This window comes from Schistocerca cancellata, chromosome 1 (assembly GCF_023864275.1).
Source record: "Schistocerca cancellata isolate TAMUIC-IGC-003103 chromosome 1, iqSchCanc2.1, whole genome shotgun sequence".
Lineage (NCBI taxonomy): Eukaryota > Metazoa > Arthropoda > Insecta > Orthoptera > Acrididae > Schistocerca > Schistocerca cancellata.
The window spans coordinates 531,773,313-531,794,214 of NC_064626.1; the positions used below are offsets into that span (position 1 = coordinate 531,773,313).

The following is a 20,902-nucleotide window of genomic DNA, read 5'->3' on the forward strand; positions in this document are numbered from 1 at the left end:
TATCTTTCGGCTCGCTGTCTGCGATCGCTTAACACCCTCCGTGTCCTGAATGGTACTTCCTGGGGAGCGGACCGAGTGGTCCTTCTCCGCCTCTATCGCGCCTTAGTGCGCTCGAAATTGGATTATGGAAGGATAGTCTACTCCTCTGCTCGGCCGTCTATTCTTCGGCGTCTCGACTCTATCCACCACCGTGGATTACGCTTAGTGTCTGGAGCTTTTTACATTAGCCCTGTGGAAAGCCTTTATGCTGAGACTGCTGAACCTCCGCTGTCCAATCGGCGGGCAGTACTCCTGAGTCGTTATGCTAGCCATCTGTCTTCCATGCCTACTAATCCAGCCCATGACCTTTTTTTCGACGCCTCCTTTGATGTAGGGTATGCAGGCCGCTCCTCTTCCCTACTACCCCCGGGAGTCCGCTTCCGTCAACTGCTCCATTCTCTTTCCTTCCGCTTTCCTAAAACCTTCTGGACAACTTGGGGTACAGCACCGCCTTGGCTCCGTCCCCGGATCTGCCTGCTCCGTGACCTTTGTCAATTTCCCAAGGATGGTACCCCTACACTTGTTTATCGTCGGGCATTTGCTGCTCTATGTGCAGCGATGACGGAGGCCACATTTATTTACACCGACGGCTCGAAAACATCGTTAGGTGTAGGGAGTGCTTATATTGTTGGCGACACCCCAAATCAATTTCGGCTTCCCGACCAGTGTTCGGTTTATATTGCGGAGCTTTACGCTGTTCTCCAGGCTGTCCACTACATCCGCCGCCATCAGCGGATACAGTACGTAATCTGCTCAGATTCTCTCAGCTCTCTCCTCAGTCTCCAAGCTCTTTACCCTGTGCACCCTCTGGTCCACCGGATTCAGGACTGTCTGCGCTTGCTCCACCTGAGGGGCGTCTCGGTGGCGTTCCTCTGGCTCCCGGGACACGCTGGTATCTGTGGGAATGTGGCGGCTGATATAGCGGCCAAGGCCGCAGTCTCTCTTCCTCGGCCAGCTATTCGGTCGCTTCCCTTCACCGATCTACGGAGCGGTTTATGTCGCCAAGTTGCTCATTTATGGCATGCGCATTGGTCGGCACTTCTCTGTAATAAATTGCGGGAAGTGAAAGCCCTTCCTTGCGCTTGGACCTCTTCCTCCCGAACGCGTCGTCGGGAGGAGGTAATTTTAGCTAGACTCTGGATAGGGCACTGTCGTTTTAGCCATCGACATCTTTTAAGCGGCGATCCTCCCCCACTCTGTCCCCACTGCTCTCAGCTGTGGACGGTAAGACACGTTTTAATTGAATGCCCCTATTTTAATCCGTTACGCTCCCGTCTACAGCTATCGCCTGATCTATCGTCGATTTTAGCAGATGACACGCGCTCCGCCGACCGCGTTCTCCAGTTTATTAGTGACACTGAAATGGCGTCAGTCATTTGAACCTTTTTTTGGGGACAATCACCCCCCTTCCTGTAGTGGATTTTTAAGCATTCCTTCTACTTTTAGTTTCTCCTATTTTATGACTTTGTTCACATTGCTGCTGGTTTTCAATTTCGGTTTTTTACTGTCTTAAGACATGGGCTGGGCGCTAATGACCATAGAAGTTTTGCGCCCTAAAACCACAAACAAAAAAAAAAAACAAAAAAAAGGCATTCCGTCCGTATTTATACGGGTACCCTTCATTTTTCACTTGCTTCGTCTGGTTTGAATCGATTGCTTATTTTGCATTGATCTGATAAGTGCCATTCTCTTTGTTATAGGTGTTTGTCACTCTAAGCTGAAAATGCATTATTGTACTGTGTCATGCATTGTTTGTCGCATTCTGTCGCCGCTCGCGGCATGACTTGCTTTTGTGCACGCGACCGTGGCTTAAAAAAAAAGAGGGAGGAATTGTCTCATAAGCGAGACAATGGCAAGAGACTGCTATTTGTTGTTACTTACACTGCTGCTTTTTTTGATAATGATCAACAAGAACCAAATAATAGACTGCGTATGATACATGATGTTCTGAACAAGAGTTTAGTGAGAATTTTTCTCCATTTGAAAATCTTTGCAAACGCGTCTTTAATACATTATATTCTCCTCTTTAGTACATTACATTCTGCACAGAAATTAGTCTTCTTATATTTAAAAATCTAGTTAGTTGCCTTGCTTCATTTCTGACTGTATCACTATTCAGCGTAAGAACTTCCGCTAACTTTGCATTCGATTCTAAGCTGCAGGCGAATTTTTGGATTACAAAAACCAGAAAAAAAGTGCGGCTTAGATTCGAGTAAATACGGTAGGTAGAAGACTGATAGATAACAGGAATCTTTGATGAGATTTACAGTAAAGCATAATCAAAATTATTGTTAGCATTTAGAAACAGTTAGGGGCATAATCTCTGCAGCAGATCTCCATCAAAAAGAGGTAAATTTGGCAAATACAGACCCCAGTTCATCCATTTGTCATCTTCAACTGCCTTAAATGTAAGAACTTTTCAGCCGGTTGTGCTACTTCGTTTAATTTTTATTATTGTCCTTTTGGTATGTTGGTTATATATTATTTCAGGCTTATCACAGCTGATTTTTCATGTCCACTTTCAAACTTTCTGTAATCTTCCATTCGTTATTGCAGGTATCTGTTTTAAGGATACAAGAGTGATATCAGCAAAATAAAAAGGGTTTGGAAATGTCCATTAACATGAGTTCCTTCGTTGTTTCCCAAGCTTATGGATTTTAAAAGCTCCCTTAGGTCTGTTGAGAATAGTTTTGGTGATGTGGAATCTGCTTGCCTGATTCCCATTTCATTTCTGAGTTTCTCATTATCCCGATGATGGTTAATGGGGCTATATAATCAACATATAAACATATATATTCTTCAGTACACTAATATGGGATGAATCAACAGTGTCTTGTTCCTCAATAGCTGTAACTATTTTGTTGAAGCCACGTGGATTGTCTGCACGGTTTGAGGCGCCATGTCACGGATAACGCGGCCCCTCCCGCCAGAGGTTCGAGGCCTCCCTCAGGCATGGGTGTGTGTGTTGTTCTTAGCATAAGTTAGTTTACGTTAGTTGAAGTATTGCGTATGTCTAGGTCCCGATGACCTCAGCAGTTTGGCCCCTCACGAATTCTCTCTCTCACACACACACACACACACACACACACACACGTGCTGTTACATATGCACCAGCTGACTATACAATACCAGGACCATGGTTCCGGAGACTGCACAGTGTAGCCGTATAGTTAGCAGGGCTTGGGGGTTGCGCTTCAGCTCGGAAAATGATTCTTCCAAAAGATAGCACAATTTTCACTATTATTTAGGTACTTGTTGAGAATCGACGTTTCTACTATTCAGAATAAAAATGTCGAATCAAAACACATTCAGGTGTCTGGTTTTACAGTTCTTATTTTATTGAGCAACCAGTATTGGCACTACATTATGCCATCTTCAGCCCCCCTGACCAGCATGTATGGAGAATCTCACCTCTGGTTAAGTCAAAATAGGTGCAGCAATCAGTGAGTGGTATCCATAGATTTTTGACACAATGATGAGTGAAGTGATAACTGTCAAAAATCTGCAGATACCAGTCACTGAATGCTGGCCGCTATTTTGACTGGACCAGAGGTGGAACTTTTCCTCCATGTCAGTCTGGGGGCATGAAGGTGGTGTAATGTAGTGCCATAACTGATTGGTCAAATAAAATAACTAGAAATTCAGATGGCACAAGATGTTTTGATTCGACATTTTATATTGAATAGCTGTGGGCCCAGGATTGTCTTCTTTAGAAATAGTCACACCGTTTAGTAAAAAAACAGTATGTCGTTATTCTTCAAAGAATCACTCATGAAATTTGTTACATGCAAAAATTCAGCACTGTTGGAGGAAAAAATGTAATACTGAGCTGCTGTACTTTTTTCTCCTGGTGTGAAATGGCTGGCTACCCACCGTTTCTTTGATGCTGCGATTTCTCTTGTCATCTTACATGATAGAATGAAAATGGATAGGACAACAAATCAGTAACATACTTTCTTTCTATCTTTTTTTTTTTTTTTTTGTTCCCTTGGCTGAAAGTATGTAAAACATTCTTGCTTTGAAGTATATTTGAATGCAGAGAAACAAGAACTGTGTACTGATAGCTTATTGTCATAAATAGTAGTATTTATTTACTCTTGTTACAGTTTAAGAGATACAACATCAGATACAGTGCGTCAAACAGCAGTACTGATTCTCACTCACTTGGTGATGAATGACATGGTGAAGATCAGGACTCAAATAGCAGACATAGCTTTATGCTTAACAGATGCACATCCAGAAATTTCATGTAAGTGTTGTACATAAGTATAACTGTCTATCTTTTTCACCAAAATCAAGTACACCGCTCTGTAAAGTTTAGTTTTAATGATGTTCATTTGCAAAAGACATGGTTAGTTACGTAAAATGTTGTTGTTTTTCCCCCTCCCCGTTACATTTTACACATTCCAAGTACTGTTCCCTTTCCAATTATGTTATTCCATCTTTCTCCCAACATCTCTAACTTAGTTTATATTTTCTGTGTTCCCTATATCAGGATACCATTTTAATTTTTAAGTCCTGAAGTGAAATAGTATGTTCCTGAAAAACAGCCAAAACTTGTGAGCAATGTGTTACAAGGTTTTTATTGCTTATATATTGTCTTCTAGGTAAATGGAGATCAGTCGCCTATCTGGCTACTCTTCTGTAAAACTTGTTTTCATTCTTTCCTCTGTTTGTATGTAATTTATTTCACTGTGGGAAAAAATGTTCATTGCCTTGTCCTTTAGCAGCCTCTATTTTTGAATTACTTGTAATTCCGTATGGTGAAATTGTAATATAATCCTGTTATATTCCACCCACAGATACAGCAAAGGTGTTTTTCTATGAACTTTCACAGAAGGGTAATGCCTTATATAATACACTACCAGAAATTATTTCAAAGTTGACACATCCTGAAACTAACCTTGATGATAGTAAATTTCGCACAATTCTGAAGTAAGTATAAATGCTGTACACAATGTTGTGAAGTACAGAATCATGAATTTGAGCCACTAAATGTTTGTCACGTTCATTTCATGTTCAATTCGTTTTCAGATTCATATTGGGACTAATTCACCGTGAAAGGCAGTTGGAAACTTTGATAGAAAAGCTGTGTCAACGATTAGGTGCTGCATCTACTGAACAGCAAGCAGCTAATCTAGCCTTTTGTATGAGTTTGCTGACTTACAATGAGAAATCTCTTTATTTGCTCATTGAAAACCTTAAATGTTATGCAGATAAACTCCATCACAAGCCAGTATTTGACTATTTCATGAACATTGTCAGCAGTTCGATGAAAAATCCGAAACAGGAAATCAAGGTACTATGCATTACACCACTTGCATCTTTGCATATTTATTGGATGTATAGAGAGGTTGTGTTAAGATTTGAAACAGAGAAGCAAAGAACACATTACTTACTTACAAGTTACATGGTGCCATGCCTACACACACACACACACACACACACACACACACACACACACACACACGGTCTTACTTTGGTTTCTCTCATCACAACTATGGCTAATAATTGGCAAAATGTTGTATTCTTTTGAGTTACTTATAATTTGTGATTGTATGTGTGAACATTTAGACTGAAACATTAGTATATAATTCTTACTGTTGTCTGAACATACTATTTTAAACACAATTATTTTGTTTATTGGCACATGGTAATTGTAGAAATGATTCTTGACTGATCAGACCAACAAAAATGAAGAAGATGTGATGAACAAATGTGCTAATGAATTGTAAATTAATAACAAAAATAACATGAATAATGAATTTCCCTTGTTTGTGAAACACTGTAACTGATTGTATAGTGTATTTGGACAGATAATAAAATCTGCTCACCAAGTGGTGGCAGGGGAACACAGTATAAAAGAAAGGTTTTAGGCATGCAAGCTTTCGGAGCGAGTGGCTCCTTCTTGCGGCAGAAGGGTAAAAGGGGAAGGAAGAGGGGTTGAGGAAAAGGACTGGAGAGGTTTAGCAAAAGGGGTAAAGTTTGGAAAAGTCACCCAGAACCCCAGGTCAGGGGAGACTTATCAGACGAGATGAGAAGGAAAGATTGAGGATACAAAATAACATAAGTTTTCATAAATGAGATTACGATTGACATGGCTTTTCTGGCACTCTGAGTTAGTGAAAAAAAGTTACTAAAATCTGTCACTCTTCCCTATTTGATCAATTTGTTTTGTGATATTTTCATTGCTGAGTCTGACTGGAAAGAATATTCACCTGATTCCTGGAACTGACTTCACTGACAATAACAAATTCAGTATTCCATGAACCTCCACCGATGCTTCAAATTTTGCACTGTCTTCTGTAAATTCCAGAGACAAGATCTAGAAGATTCAGTCATGTTAGTAGAGATGTCTAACACAAAGAAAACAATACTTTAGGTTAGATACTAAGAAGAAGTAGATAGCTTTCGCATACATGCAACAAAATATCAACAAAAATGTAACCAAATCTTATTAGCATTTAGCCAGTGTGCACTGTACCTCTGTTTTGGAATGTAAATAATTTGAAAATAAAAGGAGTTACCGAAATATAAGCTTTCAAAGCATAATTGTGGAGGAAGATTTTCATAAATTGCAGAGATTAGATGAGCATTTGTCAGATTTGCCCATTTGCGATGCAATACATGCTTCTTAATAAAAGAAAAGGAAAAGTGGTAGTCACAGGTAAAAGTAATGTGTATTAAACTACAGTGATGACAAGAAGCTAAGATTATCAAATGTGGTAGCATGTAAGTAAGTATTACTGAATAGCATCTGATAAAAGTATTTAACTGGATAGATTAAAAAACCTACTCACCAAGCGGCGGATGAACACACACATAAAAAACCGTTGTGATTGGCAAGCTCTCGGAACCAGTGGCTCCTCCTTCAGGCAGAAGAGTTAAAGGGGAAGGAAGAACAGTGAAGGATAAAGACTGGATAGATCTAGGAAACGGGATAGATGTTGGGAAAGTCACCCAGAACTGCGGGTCATGGGAGACTTACCGAACGGGATGAGAAGGAAAGACTGATTCATCAGTCTCCGGGTCAGGGGAGACTTGCCTTATGGGACAAGAAAGAAAGACTGATTCATCTGTCTTTCCTTCTCATCCCATACAGTAAGTCCGCCTAACTCGTGGTTCTGGGTGACTTTCCCGAAACCTAGCCCTTTTCCTAGACCTCTCCAGTCCTTTTCCTTTGCCCTTCTTCCTTCCCCTTCAACCCTTCTGCCTGAAAGAGGAGCCACTGGCTCCGAAAACTTGCCAGTCATAACAGTCTTTTATGTGTGTGTTCTGCCACCACTTGGTGAGTAGGTTTATCATCTATCCAGTTACATAATTTTATCAGGAATTGATTGTTTTCCTTGAATAGCATCTGACTATGACACGGAAAAAAGCTGGAGCATAGCTGCATGGAGTTACAAAAACATGCTGTCATCTTCTTTTGTAAAACACCATTCCTGATCATCGAAATCACTAGGCTCTGTGATAAGTGATTCATGAGCAAGGACTAGGTTTTCATGCTGTAATAATCCTCTAAATATGATTGAAAGGCATATATAAACTGAAGAGCCAAAGAAGATGGCACCCTTTCTAATATTGTGCTGGGCCCCCGCGAGTGCACAAAAGTGCCGCAACATGACTTGGCATGGACTCAGACTGATGGCTGAGGTAGTACTGGAGGGAATTGACACTATGAATCCTGCAGGGCTGTCCATAAATCTTTGAGTGCAAGAGGGTTGAGGTGTCTTCCGAACAGCACATTGCGAGGCATCCCAGATATGTTCAATAATGTTCATGTGGAAGTGTTTAAAATCAGAAGAGTGTTCCTAAGCCACACTGTAGCACTTCTGCACATGTGGGGTGTCACATTGTCCTGCTGCAATTGCCCAACTCCATTGGAATGCACAATGGACATAAATGGATGCAAGTGATTAGATAGGATGCTTACGTACGTGTCACCTGTCAGTTGTATCTACACGTATCAGGGGTCCCATATCACTCCAACTGCACACGCTCCACACCATTACAGAGCCTCCACCAGCTTGTACAGTCCCCTGCAGACGTGCGGGGTCAATGGATTCATGAGGTTGTCTCCATACCCGTGCAAGTCCATCTGCTCGATAAAATTTGAAACAAGACTCATCCGACCAGGCAACATGTTTCCAGTCATCAACAGTCCAGTGTCTGTGTTGATGGGGCCCAGACAAGTTGTAAAGCTTCGTGTCAGGCAGTCATCAAGGCTACACAAGTGGGCCTTCATCTTGCAAAGCCCATATCGATGATGTTTTGTTGAATGGTTCACACGCTGACACTTGTTGATGGCCCAGCATTGAAATCTGCAGCAATTTGCAGAAGGGTTGCACTTCTGTCACATTGAACATTTCTCTTCAGTCATCGTTGGTCCCATTCTTGCAGGATCTTTCCCCAGCCGCAGCAACGTCGCAGGTTTGATGTTGTACCGGATTCCTGATATTCTCGGTACGCTCATGAAATGGTGGTACGGGAAAATTCCCATTTCATTGCTACCTCTAAGATGCTTTGTCCCATCGCTAGTGTGCTGACTATAACACCACGTTCAAACTCACTTACATCTAGATAACCTCCCATTGCAGCAGCAGTAACCAATCTAACAACTGCCCCAGACAGCTGTTGTCTTACATAGGTGTTGCTGACCACAGTGCCGTATTCTGCCGGGCTTACATAACTCTGTATTTGAATATGCATGCCTGTACCAGTTTCTTTGGTGCTTCAGTGTGCGTAGCAAAGACTAGCAGTCAGTTCCTTGATTGTCAGCACATCTTAAGCAGTTGAGTTTTCGGCTACACTTTTGGAATGAAATGAAATGTATTCACTTAACTTTCATATGTTTTTAATTATCTGATATAGAAACTAATTGCTTACAAACATGAATTACAGTATTTTGTCAAAGTTCTCAAAAGGTAACATTTCGTCAACAGGCTTAAAAGTCCCATATTATCTCCATAATATATTGTAGACCATGGTTGTGGCATATCAAATAAATTATTTTATGGTTTACAAGTCCGCCTGCTTAGCTGACTGGTAACATGCATGCCTCTCATGCCACGGGCCCGGGTTCAGTTCCTGGCCAGGTTGGAGATTTTCTCCGCTTGTAGACTGGATTTGTGTTGTCCTCATCATCATTTCATCCTCATCACTGGCACGCGAGTCGCCCTATGTGGCATTCACTGCAATAAGATTTGCACTTGGCGGTAGAACTTCTCCGGATGGGGCCTCCCCGCCGGCAGTGCCATATGATCTTTTTTTTTTTTTTATTATTGTTGTTTACGAATATAACAATGGAAAAACCTATATGAAATAACAATAATATGGAAAGGATAGATTGCTATTTGTTTGAGGAGGAGGAATTGTGTAGCAGACAGGAAAAATGAGGGAGACTCCTAAAATATTACGTTTCTGGACAAAGTCCTCCTTCCAAAATTGAAAAAAAAATAATAATAATATAATAATAATAATAATAATAAATAATAATAATAATACTACGGCCACAGCCTCCAGGCACTGGAGCCTAACTGTATCTGCTTTTGAAATGAGTAGCAATCAATAATAAAGAAAATCCTCTGCAGAACTCAAGTTCTGCTGGATTTGTTAATGGTTCCAGTTTTTGTATTAGGTGATACAGTTCAGGATTTCCTGACAAGAACATGAATTGAAAATTGACAATGAGAGGTGGTAGTGTAGACCGCAACAAGGAAAAAAAATTCCAGCAAACAGGGCCTCTAAAATGCATACCGTAAGAACTTAGAGCATTTGTTCACTTTCACTACTGTGAAACACATCTCTTTACTGCAAGCTCTTTACCATTACAAATAACTTGCGGACTACAGTAAACAACTGAGGTCACATTTCTCTGTTATTGTCCAGGGATATGGCATGCAATAAACATCTCTCACTGTATTTACTGTAAGTCAATTCTGGGTAATTGCAGTGCATTCATGAATTATAGTGGAACTAGGTTGTGTTCTGATAAGTGCGTGAAGTGCTTTTACAGTGTAGTTTCATCGTTACGCAGGCCAGCATTACCACTTCTCTGGTTCCATTAAAACTAATGTATCTGTTGCACTTACCAGAACTGTGAATACAGTTTACAGTGCCAACACTAACAGTTATTTAACACCCTGTATAACTGCAATCGTAGGTAGTAAGCACATCCATTCATCATGTTGTTAATTAAAGGATGAAAAAGCTATTTAACACAGGTGATGCAGAAGATCTACCTGCCACATTCACTAACACTTGCACTGCCTCTGGTACAGCTATCAGCTCCTGATAACCCTGCATAGTTTGCATTAAAAGTTGTTGTAAGTGTTCCATTGTTGAAACAAACCCAGACACTCACCTAATTATGAAAATTTTCACGGTTCAGTTAGCACATGTTATGGATACTGAGTCATTGCTACTTTTGTAAAGGCAAGTTACACATAAGCTGCCAGGGGCCTACCTGGGTTTATATACAAGAAGGGTTGCACACGTGTTGCTCCTCAGAAATGATGTTTAACACCTTAGCCAAACATCTATCACACTCCAAGACAGACTGCATCAAAGCATACTCAGGCTGGCTTATTTGGCAGATTTCGGACGGTTCCATTACGGGGGCACTCTTGATAGTCAGTATCCTCTGGGTAGTGGGGCAAAAGCATTAACCACTAATGTTGTACCAGCTACTCAGTTTCCATATTGACATTGGGTGGTGCAGCTACATTGTACATCGGTGGTTTTTTGTTTACTTATGACTTCAAGAAATGTATTCAACCTGATCAAAACTCCAAATGTCAATTTCATTTTTAAATTATTTGCTGTTTAGTTTATGAAATCTCATTTGGAACTCGTTCTTTTGTATTTCAGGCTGTAAGCAGTGAACTGGAGTCATATATTCAGGATATTGTAAATGGAACGGGTGAGAAAAAGCAAGATGGTGACGAGCAAGAACCAGACAGGCCACCAAGAACAACAAAGACACCGTACCGTCGAAGAGGTATGCCTCCTTTTGTATGAGTCTCATTCCATTCTATAAGGTGAGATTCATTACTTCAGAAAATGTTTTAGTTCAGTTCAACCCCATTATTTTCACCAAATGACAAAAATATGATAAATTTAAATATAGAGTTTAAAAAGGAAATGTTAGTGTACAGTGTATCAACAGCCAGTTTGTATGTAACGAACATCTGCCTCATCCTCCAATTTACTGGCGAAAGGTCCTGGTAGATATGTTGCAGGCTATTCTGCAGATTACTACGCCCCCCCCTCCTCCTCCTCCTCCTCCTCCTGAGATAACCATAAGTGTGAGCAACAGATTAAGTCTTCATACAAATAAAAGAAACCTTGCTGCACTTGTAATATATCTGGTTTTGCACCTCCAGAGTTAAGTCATTTTCATTGTGACTCAGAAAATCAGGAACCTTCCATAATTTTGACTGAGCCAGATTGTATACACCACTCATCCCATAAAAAGTTTTATCTGGACCTCGCAAATGGTAAGATTTGTTATTACCATCTCTATTGGTGTTATCGAATCTTGATTCCTTCTCCTCTCCATTGGCTCTACTGTGCAGATTTTTATCATAGCTGAACATTCCATTGTAGGTAGTTTGTGCACCTGCGAACTGTTTTGAAGCACATAGCTGACAGTACTTCCCATTGTACCGGTTAGGGTTTCTTCAAATTCCATTCATGTACTGAGTGAGGGACGATTGATTGCTTACACATGTCAATCCACACCCACCCTTCCATAGTTGCAAACAGTGATGTTGTAAATCAAACCAGAAACCATCTTTGATGATGATGATACAGTATGTTTTTCTTTCTCCTGCCAACCCTGTGTTGTTGGCATCTTTTTTAGTAAGATACTGCTACAGACTAATGACAGGTAGCAAGCAGTGACCACTGGCATTTCAAGCACTAGATTCATGCCTCTGTCTCACCTTGGATGTATGTAAACATTCTATAAGCTCCCTTCGTTAGGAGTATCTCTAAAAAAAATTCTCACTGTTATGTGCTTGCCACCCTCTGCCTCATTTCGTGTGCCCATTGTAATCTTATCCTCCCAAATGTCACCATTAAAATTCTCTCTCTCTCTCTTTCGCTTTCTCTCACTCTCTGCACAAGTTTTGAAAGCTTCAAGAGGAGTAAGATATACAAAAGAAAAACTTATCTTCATTTTCTCTTGCTGTTGGCTCCAATTCTTGCGTCTAGGGGTACATTCTTGAGACTGAAATTTTGACTTATTGTGTTCCAGAAGACTAAATAATTGATGGACTACTATCTGTTGCTGTGATTTTCTTTTAGTTTATCCCATTTGCTATATCACACTGACTTCACAATCTCCTTTATCATAAAACTGTCAATTACATTGTTGTAAACAAAAATTAAATATATATGTGCATTTCCATCAGAGACATGCCCGCTGTACCTACATTCTTCGATACAAATTCCAAAGAGTTTACAAAGCAAAAGAGTTTACAAACTTTCTTGGCAAAAGAAGCATCATCACCAAGCTATAACATTATTTTATAAAGTGAATCCAGAAATAAATTTAATAATTAGTGTTAGATTGTGCAATTAGTAATATAAATGTTAAGTATGCCTGTTATTTCGTAATTTCAAATATTTCTACAATAATAATAATTTTAGCTGTATCGATTGTAACAACTTTGAGAGTGAAATTGGAAATCTGAAGTCAGTCTCCCCCTGTACTAATAAGTATGGGGGAATCCATTTGTTGCAGGCAACAAATTTGTTTATTGGGTAGCTAGATGTAACAAAGACTTTTACAATTGTCTTATTTTATGTGCTTACTATTCAAAGCCTGTGTAACAACCACCTGCTTCTCATCTGTCTCACATCTCGGAGAAGCTGTTCCTTCTTTGGAAGCCCAATACCACAGAACTTCCAATAGGAGGATCTTCATGGCATGGTGCATGGTGCTGCAGACTCAGAGACACATACTTGTTATGACATAAGCACGTCAGGGGCAGTCTTGTGTCACTGTACGATCTCCCTTTAGCACCTCAAACATTAAAGAATGCACAAGCAAATGCAGTATAGTGTTAAATACATAACTAATTCATTTTAATAAATCCTGAATATCATTGAGCACTATTACTCAGTTATTTAAAATTTCAAGCGTGCAAGTTTCTAGTTGCACATTCCAAAATCATAAAATAATTCTGTGCTCTCATATCTGCTGCCCATGTAATTGAGTAATCATGTCTGTGTTCATAATACTTCTATTTTTCTTAACCTACTGACTACAACAAAACTGTCTCTTGTTTCTTATTCTACACAGAGTCTAAATAATACAACACACATTTTGAAAGTGCTATGTGCACACTATACAAATCATTCATAAATTATATTCTCTAGCTTGCATTGTCAGCAAGTCTTATTTGAATTGTTTATTGCTGTAGTTACTACACAATACTGTTAATCTCCCCATTGTCCTAGGTTGCATCTATTTAGTATGAGTTACAATACCCATAAACAATGGAAAATCCAAGGTGGAATAGTGACTGTATTATGAAAAGGAAAAATTGCTGCTCATGATATAGAGATAATGTAGAGTTGTAGACAGACACAACAAAAAGACTGCCATTCATGTTGAGCTTTCAGCCAAAAGGCAACACACATGCATTCATGCAAACACAAATCATATACACTGTGCCCACTGTCTCTGACGACTAAGGCCTTATAATTATATGATCATGTGCTTTTGTAGGGCAAAGCTTAGCTTCTAACCAACATATTGCCCACCACTACAACCAACTACTACGCTACAACCACTCTTGAGTGCGGAAGCAACCCAACTGTTACTACCCTATACTCCTAAACTGTTGGTTACCCCATTTACTACAGTTCACTGTACACTCGGATACAATGTATAGTTGCATCAGTTTAAAAAACTGTGAATGCACAACATCCGAATAGTCATTATCCAGTGACAGTAATCTAGATCTAAACACTTCACAAATTACCGAATGCTCCATGCGTTATCAGTGTGTCTGTAACAACATTAGCTGCCACTTTCTAGGCAACTATAGTTGTCCAGTTCTTAATGTACTTATTTTACTTCCAGCTACCTTCCCCTAGAAAACTATAGAAACCCATCCCGCACTTTTTATCCTCTTGAAAAAATCAGAAATTATCTTACTACATAATCACAATCACGTGTAATTGTAATGCTTTAGATTTCATCATTTTCCATATTGTTTCACACCAAAATTCAGGACTACAATCAGGAACTTGGTCACGTAATTACAAACATGGACAGACTTTGTCCTCCTCACTTCATTAACAATTGTACTCGTCACTGAACTCACTGTAGAGGCCACACTGAGTTTATGTTCCCCTAATCCTTTTCAGATTCACATATTTCTTGGGCTAATACCCAGAACATTCTCACTTAATTTTTTACTTAAATCAAATAATGATAGTAGCATGCTATGATACAGCTCTACCACAGCATCAATAACGTGCCATTATTACACAAGTGTCATTTGGGCTCATTGGTCTCTGGATTCAGAATCCAATATCCTAACATATTACCTGTTATTGCCCACTATGAAAGCTTCTGATATCCTATTTCGCCAACCAAAGTTTTGTTTTTCATACATACTTATCTCTGTGGCACTTTGTCACGGTCCTTGCGGCTCCCCCCGTCTGAGGTTCGAGTCCTCCCTCGGGCATGGGTGTTTATGTTGTCCATAGCATAAGTTAGATTAAGTAGTTTGTAGGCTTAGGGACCAATGACCTCAGTAGTTTGGTCACATAAGACCTTACCACAAATTTCCAATTTTATAAATTAGAGCAACTACTAACCATATCCCTCTTGTTCCCTTGACTCAGTGCTGTTAATTTATGGTTAGGCTGACTTCTGACAAAAATCCATAAGTCTTGTACACTTCACTTGCCTTTCTTCCTGCCTGCTTCTATGTCAGCTAATACTGTCATCCTCACCCTCTGCTGGCAATTCAGTCTTTAGTTACAGCTTCCCCTTCAGCATGCTTCTCTATTAGTGTTATTGGTGAAATCTGCATTACAGAATGTGGCAATTCATTCATCACCTGCTCAAGGTCTGTTACCAAATCTACCTGCTTAGAAGGTTTATTGGCATAATAGGTTCTCCCTAATATACTCTATTCTCGCATAATTCTCTCGCGACTGGGTTGGCTTGTGGGTGGTATTTTGAAATCAATATGTGGTTCGCACTTCCTCAAGCCATAAATTCATGGAATTGCGTACCAGTAAACTGGGCGTCATTGTTTGATTGGTCAAACTTCTACTTGAAAAAGCTGTTCGGCAATCTCTGTATTTCATTTGGTAAATGTGGCCATAATCTGATGCACCTGTCAATAAGTGGAATGGTAAATTGAAATCTGGACAGACTAAAAGTGATACTGACACTACTCTCTTCTTTATTAATTGAATTCTGATTTACAGTCTTGTGTTCATTTCGAGGTGAGTTATGTTTGAGTAAATGCCATCAAACGTGACTCATTTTGTACAGTCTTCTATAAATTTTCTATTAAACCCAACAAAACCTAAATATGATTTAAGTTGTCTCTTGTTTGACGGTCGTAGGCAGTGGCTAATTGCATCTAATCTGCTTGGGTCTGGTTTAATCCCTGGCGTGTTTATAGCATGCCCCACTGCTTATATATTTCATTTCCGCTAATCTAGTTAGCAACTCCTCAATGACAGGGGTTCTCTCACATTCAGGTTTATTTACTCTGTTCACTGTTTTTGCTCAAGTACCAGTCTTACTGATCAGTCTAATTTCTTAATTACAACTAAATGGCTACTGCAACAACTGTCAGATGTTCCATAACATTCCTTGTTAACATTCTGTTAGTCTCATGACTTATAGATGTTTTTGCTGCCACTGATATTGGATATAGTTTTATAGAAGGTGATGTATCAGGTAGTATCTTTAACATACAAACAAAATCTTTAATAACTGCTGGTCTCAGCAAAGAAATACTCATATACTTACTTAGAAAAGCTAACAATTCTTTCTTTCCCTGTGGCGTTAATCCCAAAGATTTACTTGTATTAGTCTTAATGGCCTCTATACTTCTTCAATGTAAGTCCATTCCACATTATTAAGACCTTCATTTACCTGAGCTAGAGCAATAAGTGTTACAAGAATGAAGCCTATAAATTGTAAGATGCAGGAGTGCCAAAAGTTAGTTCCCTTCTATTACATACCTAACTCTGTGCGTGACATATTTGCATTTTTTTGTGCTGTGATGAAAAAAATTTTCATTTTCTTCCCACATTTTACTCCTCCATAATTTTGGCCTTAGACCACCACAGCTTGGCAACGGAGGTAGACTTTTGCTTACTTGGGTGACGACTAACCTGGTACAGGTTTTTTTTTTTTTTTGTTGTCTTTGGAACCGTGCCGATGCCTTGGCAATATATATAAAGCTTTCACAAAACTACAGGATGACCTTTAATTACACGTATTTGTTTACCTTTTTACAATATTTGAACCAGTTTGCAAAAGTTTGAAACTTAGAAGTGGTATGCTTCAAAAACCTGCCAGAAAAACATGTATTATGTTTAGCTTGACTTTAAATCATCATATCTTGGCAACAGGTAAGGATTGTTTGGTAAAAATAACTTCATTTTTACTTTATCCATTTATCTACCTTCGTGCAAAGTTTGAATCAATTCGTAAAAGTTCAAAATAGAAGTGATGCACTTCAAAAACTTCCCCAAAACAAGTGCTTTTTGCATGTTTTTATATTTAAAATCAGAACAGTGCACATAAAAATGCTGCTATTAGCTAAGCATTAATTTCAGCCCTATTAACTTTTTTTTACAAAAGTAATAAATCAATTTGCACAATTTACCTGGGCATCAGCACCGTTTCATCGTTCAAACTTGGCTCAGTATGCTGTAACATAGCTACAGGAAGACAGATATTCGAATGGCTATACAAATAGTTGGTGGTTCGAGCTAAACAAAAAACTTTGCCTCCACGCTGTAATGATATTAGAAGTAAATGTGATAAATATTGAAATACAATCTCGCAATATCTTCTCCTTTGTCCTAAGGAAATGTTATACTGCTGTGTTGAAAGCCTAAGGTAAGTTTATGGCCTGTCAATCTATCAGTGCGTAATATTTCAAGTACGTTCAGTCCTGCTACTATGTACATAGCATAGTGAAATATATATTCATTTAGCTTAAGTGTTAATAGTCATTCTGATTGGATTAGTTTACCTACTGATCTTGTAATAACCATTACTTATATTCCAGTTACCGGCACACTGGAAATGCATGCATCATATCGGACTGTTCTAAAAAGTTCTGGACTACAACACACAAGTCACTTCCTGATTATAAAATAATACACTGCTATTTTGCCTGTCGATCCTCGTCATTTAGGCTGGATGTATTTCTTGGTAGAGTCTTCCTTTTTTGCTCTAGTAATTCATTTCCTATAGTGGTGCTGTTATTGTATCCTAATAAATAGGAATTCAAATTTGCGAATCGTTATCATTCACTTCTGGAGACTGAGCCTCACCCTGGAGACACATAATTTTTCCACTTCTATTTCACTAATATTTTGGTGATTAACAGCTCTACTGAATTGGTTTCCATTATCAGGGTTATGATTATTTCTCTCTGTTTCTCAACCTGTTTCCCTGTTGGTCATTAGTATCACCTATAGGATTTCCCCCAGACTGCATGTTGTTATTACTATTCGTGGTGTTATTTGTTGCGCTGTTATTGCAATGCTGTCTATTGGATTTATTTTTTTCCAGAGTATCTCTTTGTTTTAGGTAGCCTAAAAGATAATTTACTTTACCCTACTCTGTCTCTATCAACTTATCATGCACCTTCCATGGCAGTTGACTTAAAATAACTTTCAACAAGTACCTCTCACGAATTGGGTCACCAGAGTATTTTGCTTTACTTAATTGATTTTCTACAAATCCTCTGTATCCTTTGTAATTAGTATTGTTATGTGTTTGAAATCCTAATAATTCCATTCTCAATTTCTTCTGCACTTCTTCACGCCAGTAATTACCTTTAAATTCTAATTCAGAGTTCTTGTAAGCATTAAATTTGTCAAATTTTAATATACCCTATTGTGCAGTGGTCCTGTAAGATGACTTACCAAGAACCTGGTTTTAATGTGATCTGTCCACATAGTGGGTAAAACATCCCCAAATGCTTTTAAAAAAATATGTAAAAGTACTGATGTAAAATCATCACTTACATAAGCATTCAGTTTATGTTTATTTCTCTTCATCGCATTCTTCCCTTTCTTGTACATGAGTATAGCCCATAACTAATTTAGCATGTTGATTATTTCCAAGTGCACTGTGTATATTATAATGGGTAAAAGAATCACTAGTAATATTTGATGCAGAAGTTATTGCCTGAGGTATCATGTTCTGGGAAATATTCAAACCAGTCTTTAATGTTGGCTTCCAGTTACTATGAATGATATATATTACCAACATGCAAATTGTTCTGTTTTGCAAGGCTGAGCTACAGTCATTAGCAGACATTATTAGCATCAGAACACAGCCCATAGACCAGGTGCTAAACACCTCATGCAGCAATACTTGAGATACCTTACAGATTATTAGTATTGTACCAATTCAAGTACGGGGGCATACTGGACGTATGAGATGACACTTCCCACAGCATGTTGATTTTTAACAAACAGGAGCTCCTTCCCCACCCCCATACTCGTGTGGGGGGCAGTAACTATGGTGATCAATATACTTACTTACAGCTTCTTCAGTGTTCAGTAAACTTAAAACGGTGCAGTAGCTAAATGTTGGAACTGAGATTTCTATTTAAGTGACAGTGAAAGATTCTCCAAAAATTGTCTTATATTTTTTGTAGAAATAAAGAAGTTTCTTCACAAAACACACTGAGTAGGAGATAAATTTCAGTTGAATGTTATGTGAGAATTTTCAAAGCACCACCCACACAAACAACACTGAAAAACTTTACGTGTGTGTGTGTGTGTGTGTGTGTGTTTGTGTGTGTGTGCAAGTGTCTTTTTTGTGGGATGTGTGTGCGCGTGCGCCCGCACGCATGTGCAAGTGTCTTTTTTTGTGGGGAAAATAGTCATGTGGGGCATGATATACAAATGATAACTTCAAACGGAATGGTTTACCTGCAATTATTGGAACAGAAGCATCTAGTGAAGCATTGTTTCACTCGCAAGTGATAATTTCCTGTAAGTAATAAATACCATGGTTGGTTGCTTTATTGAAGGTACCAGGCAGGCACCATCAACAGTTAAAAAGCAACCGCAAAAAGGGAAAACTCCTAGACGAAGAAAACCAAAAACACCTTCTTCTACATCTGAGAGTAGTGACTTGGAAGAATGAGAAACCTTTTAGGTATGTACACTATAGTCCACAGACATGCTGTGAATGTACTCTTAAGAGCCACCATTCAGACAATAATAAGTAGAAAATTTAATAATCAGTCTTTGGTAAAAGTATTGCAGTAAATAAAAGCTCTTTTCTTATTATTATGGAATACATTGCAACCTTCAGGCTTTGCTGTTGAGTTTTGAATACTACGTAATTCGTGCTAGCTTGTAACTACTTCGCTACCTGTTAAAAAATATTTTTAGGTACTGAATTTATTAAACTGATTTAAAGAAGCATTAACAGTAAAATATTTCAAATGAATAGCATTTGTATTTTTGAACTGTAGAATTGTTTTTAAATGATGGCACATTCCACACTTATCTTTCAAGTATAATATATTTGTGGGGAATATATATGTGACAGCACTGTAGAGATTTCAAAGCTATTTTCGTGCACAAACATCCAAAGCTACAATAATGGCCAGCAAATATATCTAATGAGAGAATGGATCATATTTGTTACTGTACATTCTCTCTCTCTCTCTCTCTCTCTCTCTCTCTCTCTCTCTCTCTCTCTCTCTCAGCCTGACTGGTTAGTTTCCAGATGGGAAGCATGCATAAGACAGAACTAATATTTACATATGTTGTTGGACCAGTAATGCAACTGGAAGTGTGTTTCTATTTGTTCATTGCCCCTGTTATCTTTAATGTATGTTGGGTTACCAGAAAATGAATATTACTGCTAGTTACTGGTTGCAGGGTGTATTTGCTGTTTTTGTTATTAAGATGTTAGTACTTGTGTTTGTGTTACTGCAAAACTTCGCATTACACAATATTAAATTCTGGTAATAATTTCAGTGATGTATCTTTGTTTGTTTCAGGTTTTATTTATTTTAACTGACATAGGGGAAATGCTTCCTGCAATTAAGCCCATAATTTATACATTGAACAAAACATGACAAAGTGCAATATGTACAATCAAGAAGGGCTACAAATGCTTTCATGCTGGCACACAACTATTTTAATGTGTCAATACGCATGACAACTTTAAATTGCCTTTTTGAACACAGGAATAATTATTTTATTAATTTTTATATTTAACTCTCCACTGATTCTCCGCAAGTGGGTCTCTGTATTATTGTATAACTGACCTGTTAGTCCTATATGTACAGGATTTTATTTAGTTAACTGGTCACTGAATTAAATGTACAGTATCTCTGCATAGTGATAAAGTGCATGTGCACATTTTATGTATTGCTGCCAGTATGAATGAATTAGTTTTTACTAGTATCATAAGTGTCTTTTTATTTTATTGTTATCAAACAAGTAGTTGAAAATGACTTTAAAACTTGTGTTGTTGTGTTCTCTAACCGAATTCTACTTTTACTGCATTTTGAAACAAAACATGTTGAGCTACAAATGGTTAAACACTTGTCATGTGCTGAATGTGATGGGCCCAGAGAAAACGTACTAGATATACTTAAGGGTAGTT

The 20,902-nt window shown here is 38.6% G+C and overlaps 1 protein-coding gene across 1 annotated transcript in view; it reads left to right on the forward strand.

Moving 5' to 3' along the window:
- LOC126179332 (condensin complex subunit 1) overlaps positions 1 to 20,700 on the forward strand; it is a 221,110-nt gene extending 200,410 nt beyond the window's left edge. Inside the window, exons 21-26 of the mRNA XM_049924600.1 lie at positions 4,146 to 4,288; positions 4,842 to 4,974; positions 5,074 to 5,338; positions 10,909 to 11,038; positions 19,308 to 19,435; positions 20,292 to 20,700. Of these exons, the coding sequence (XP_049780557.1) occupies positions 4,146 to 4,288; positions 4,842 to 4,974; positions 5,074 to 5,338; positions 10,909 to 11,038; positions 19,308 to 19,423 (787 nt within the window). The 3' untranslated portion in view covers positions 19,424 to 19,435; positions 20,292 to 20,700. The remainder of the gene's footprint in view (positions 1 to 4,145; positions 4,289 to 4,841; positions 4,975 to 5,073; positions 5,339 to 10,908; positions 11,039 to 19,307; positions 19,436 to 20,291) is intronic.
- The last annotated feature ends 202 nt before the right edge of the window (positions 20,701 to 20,902 follow it).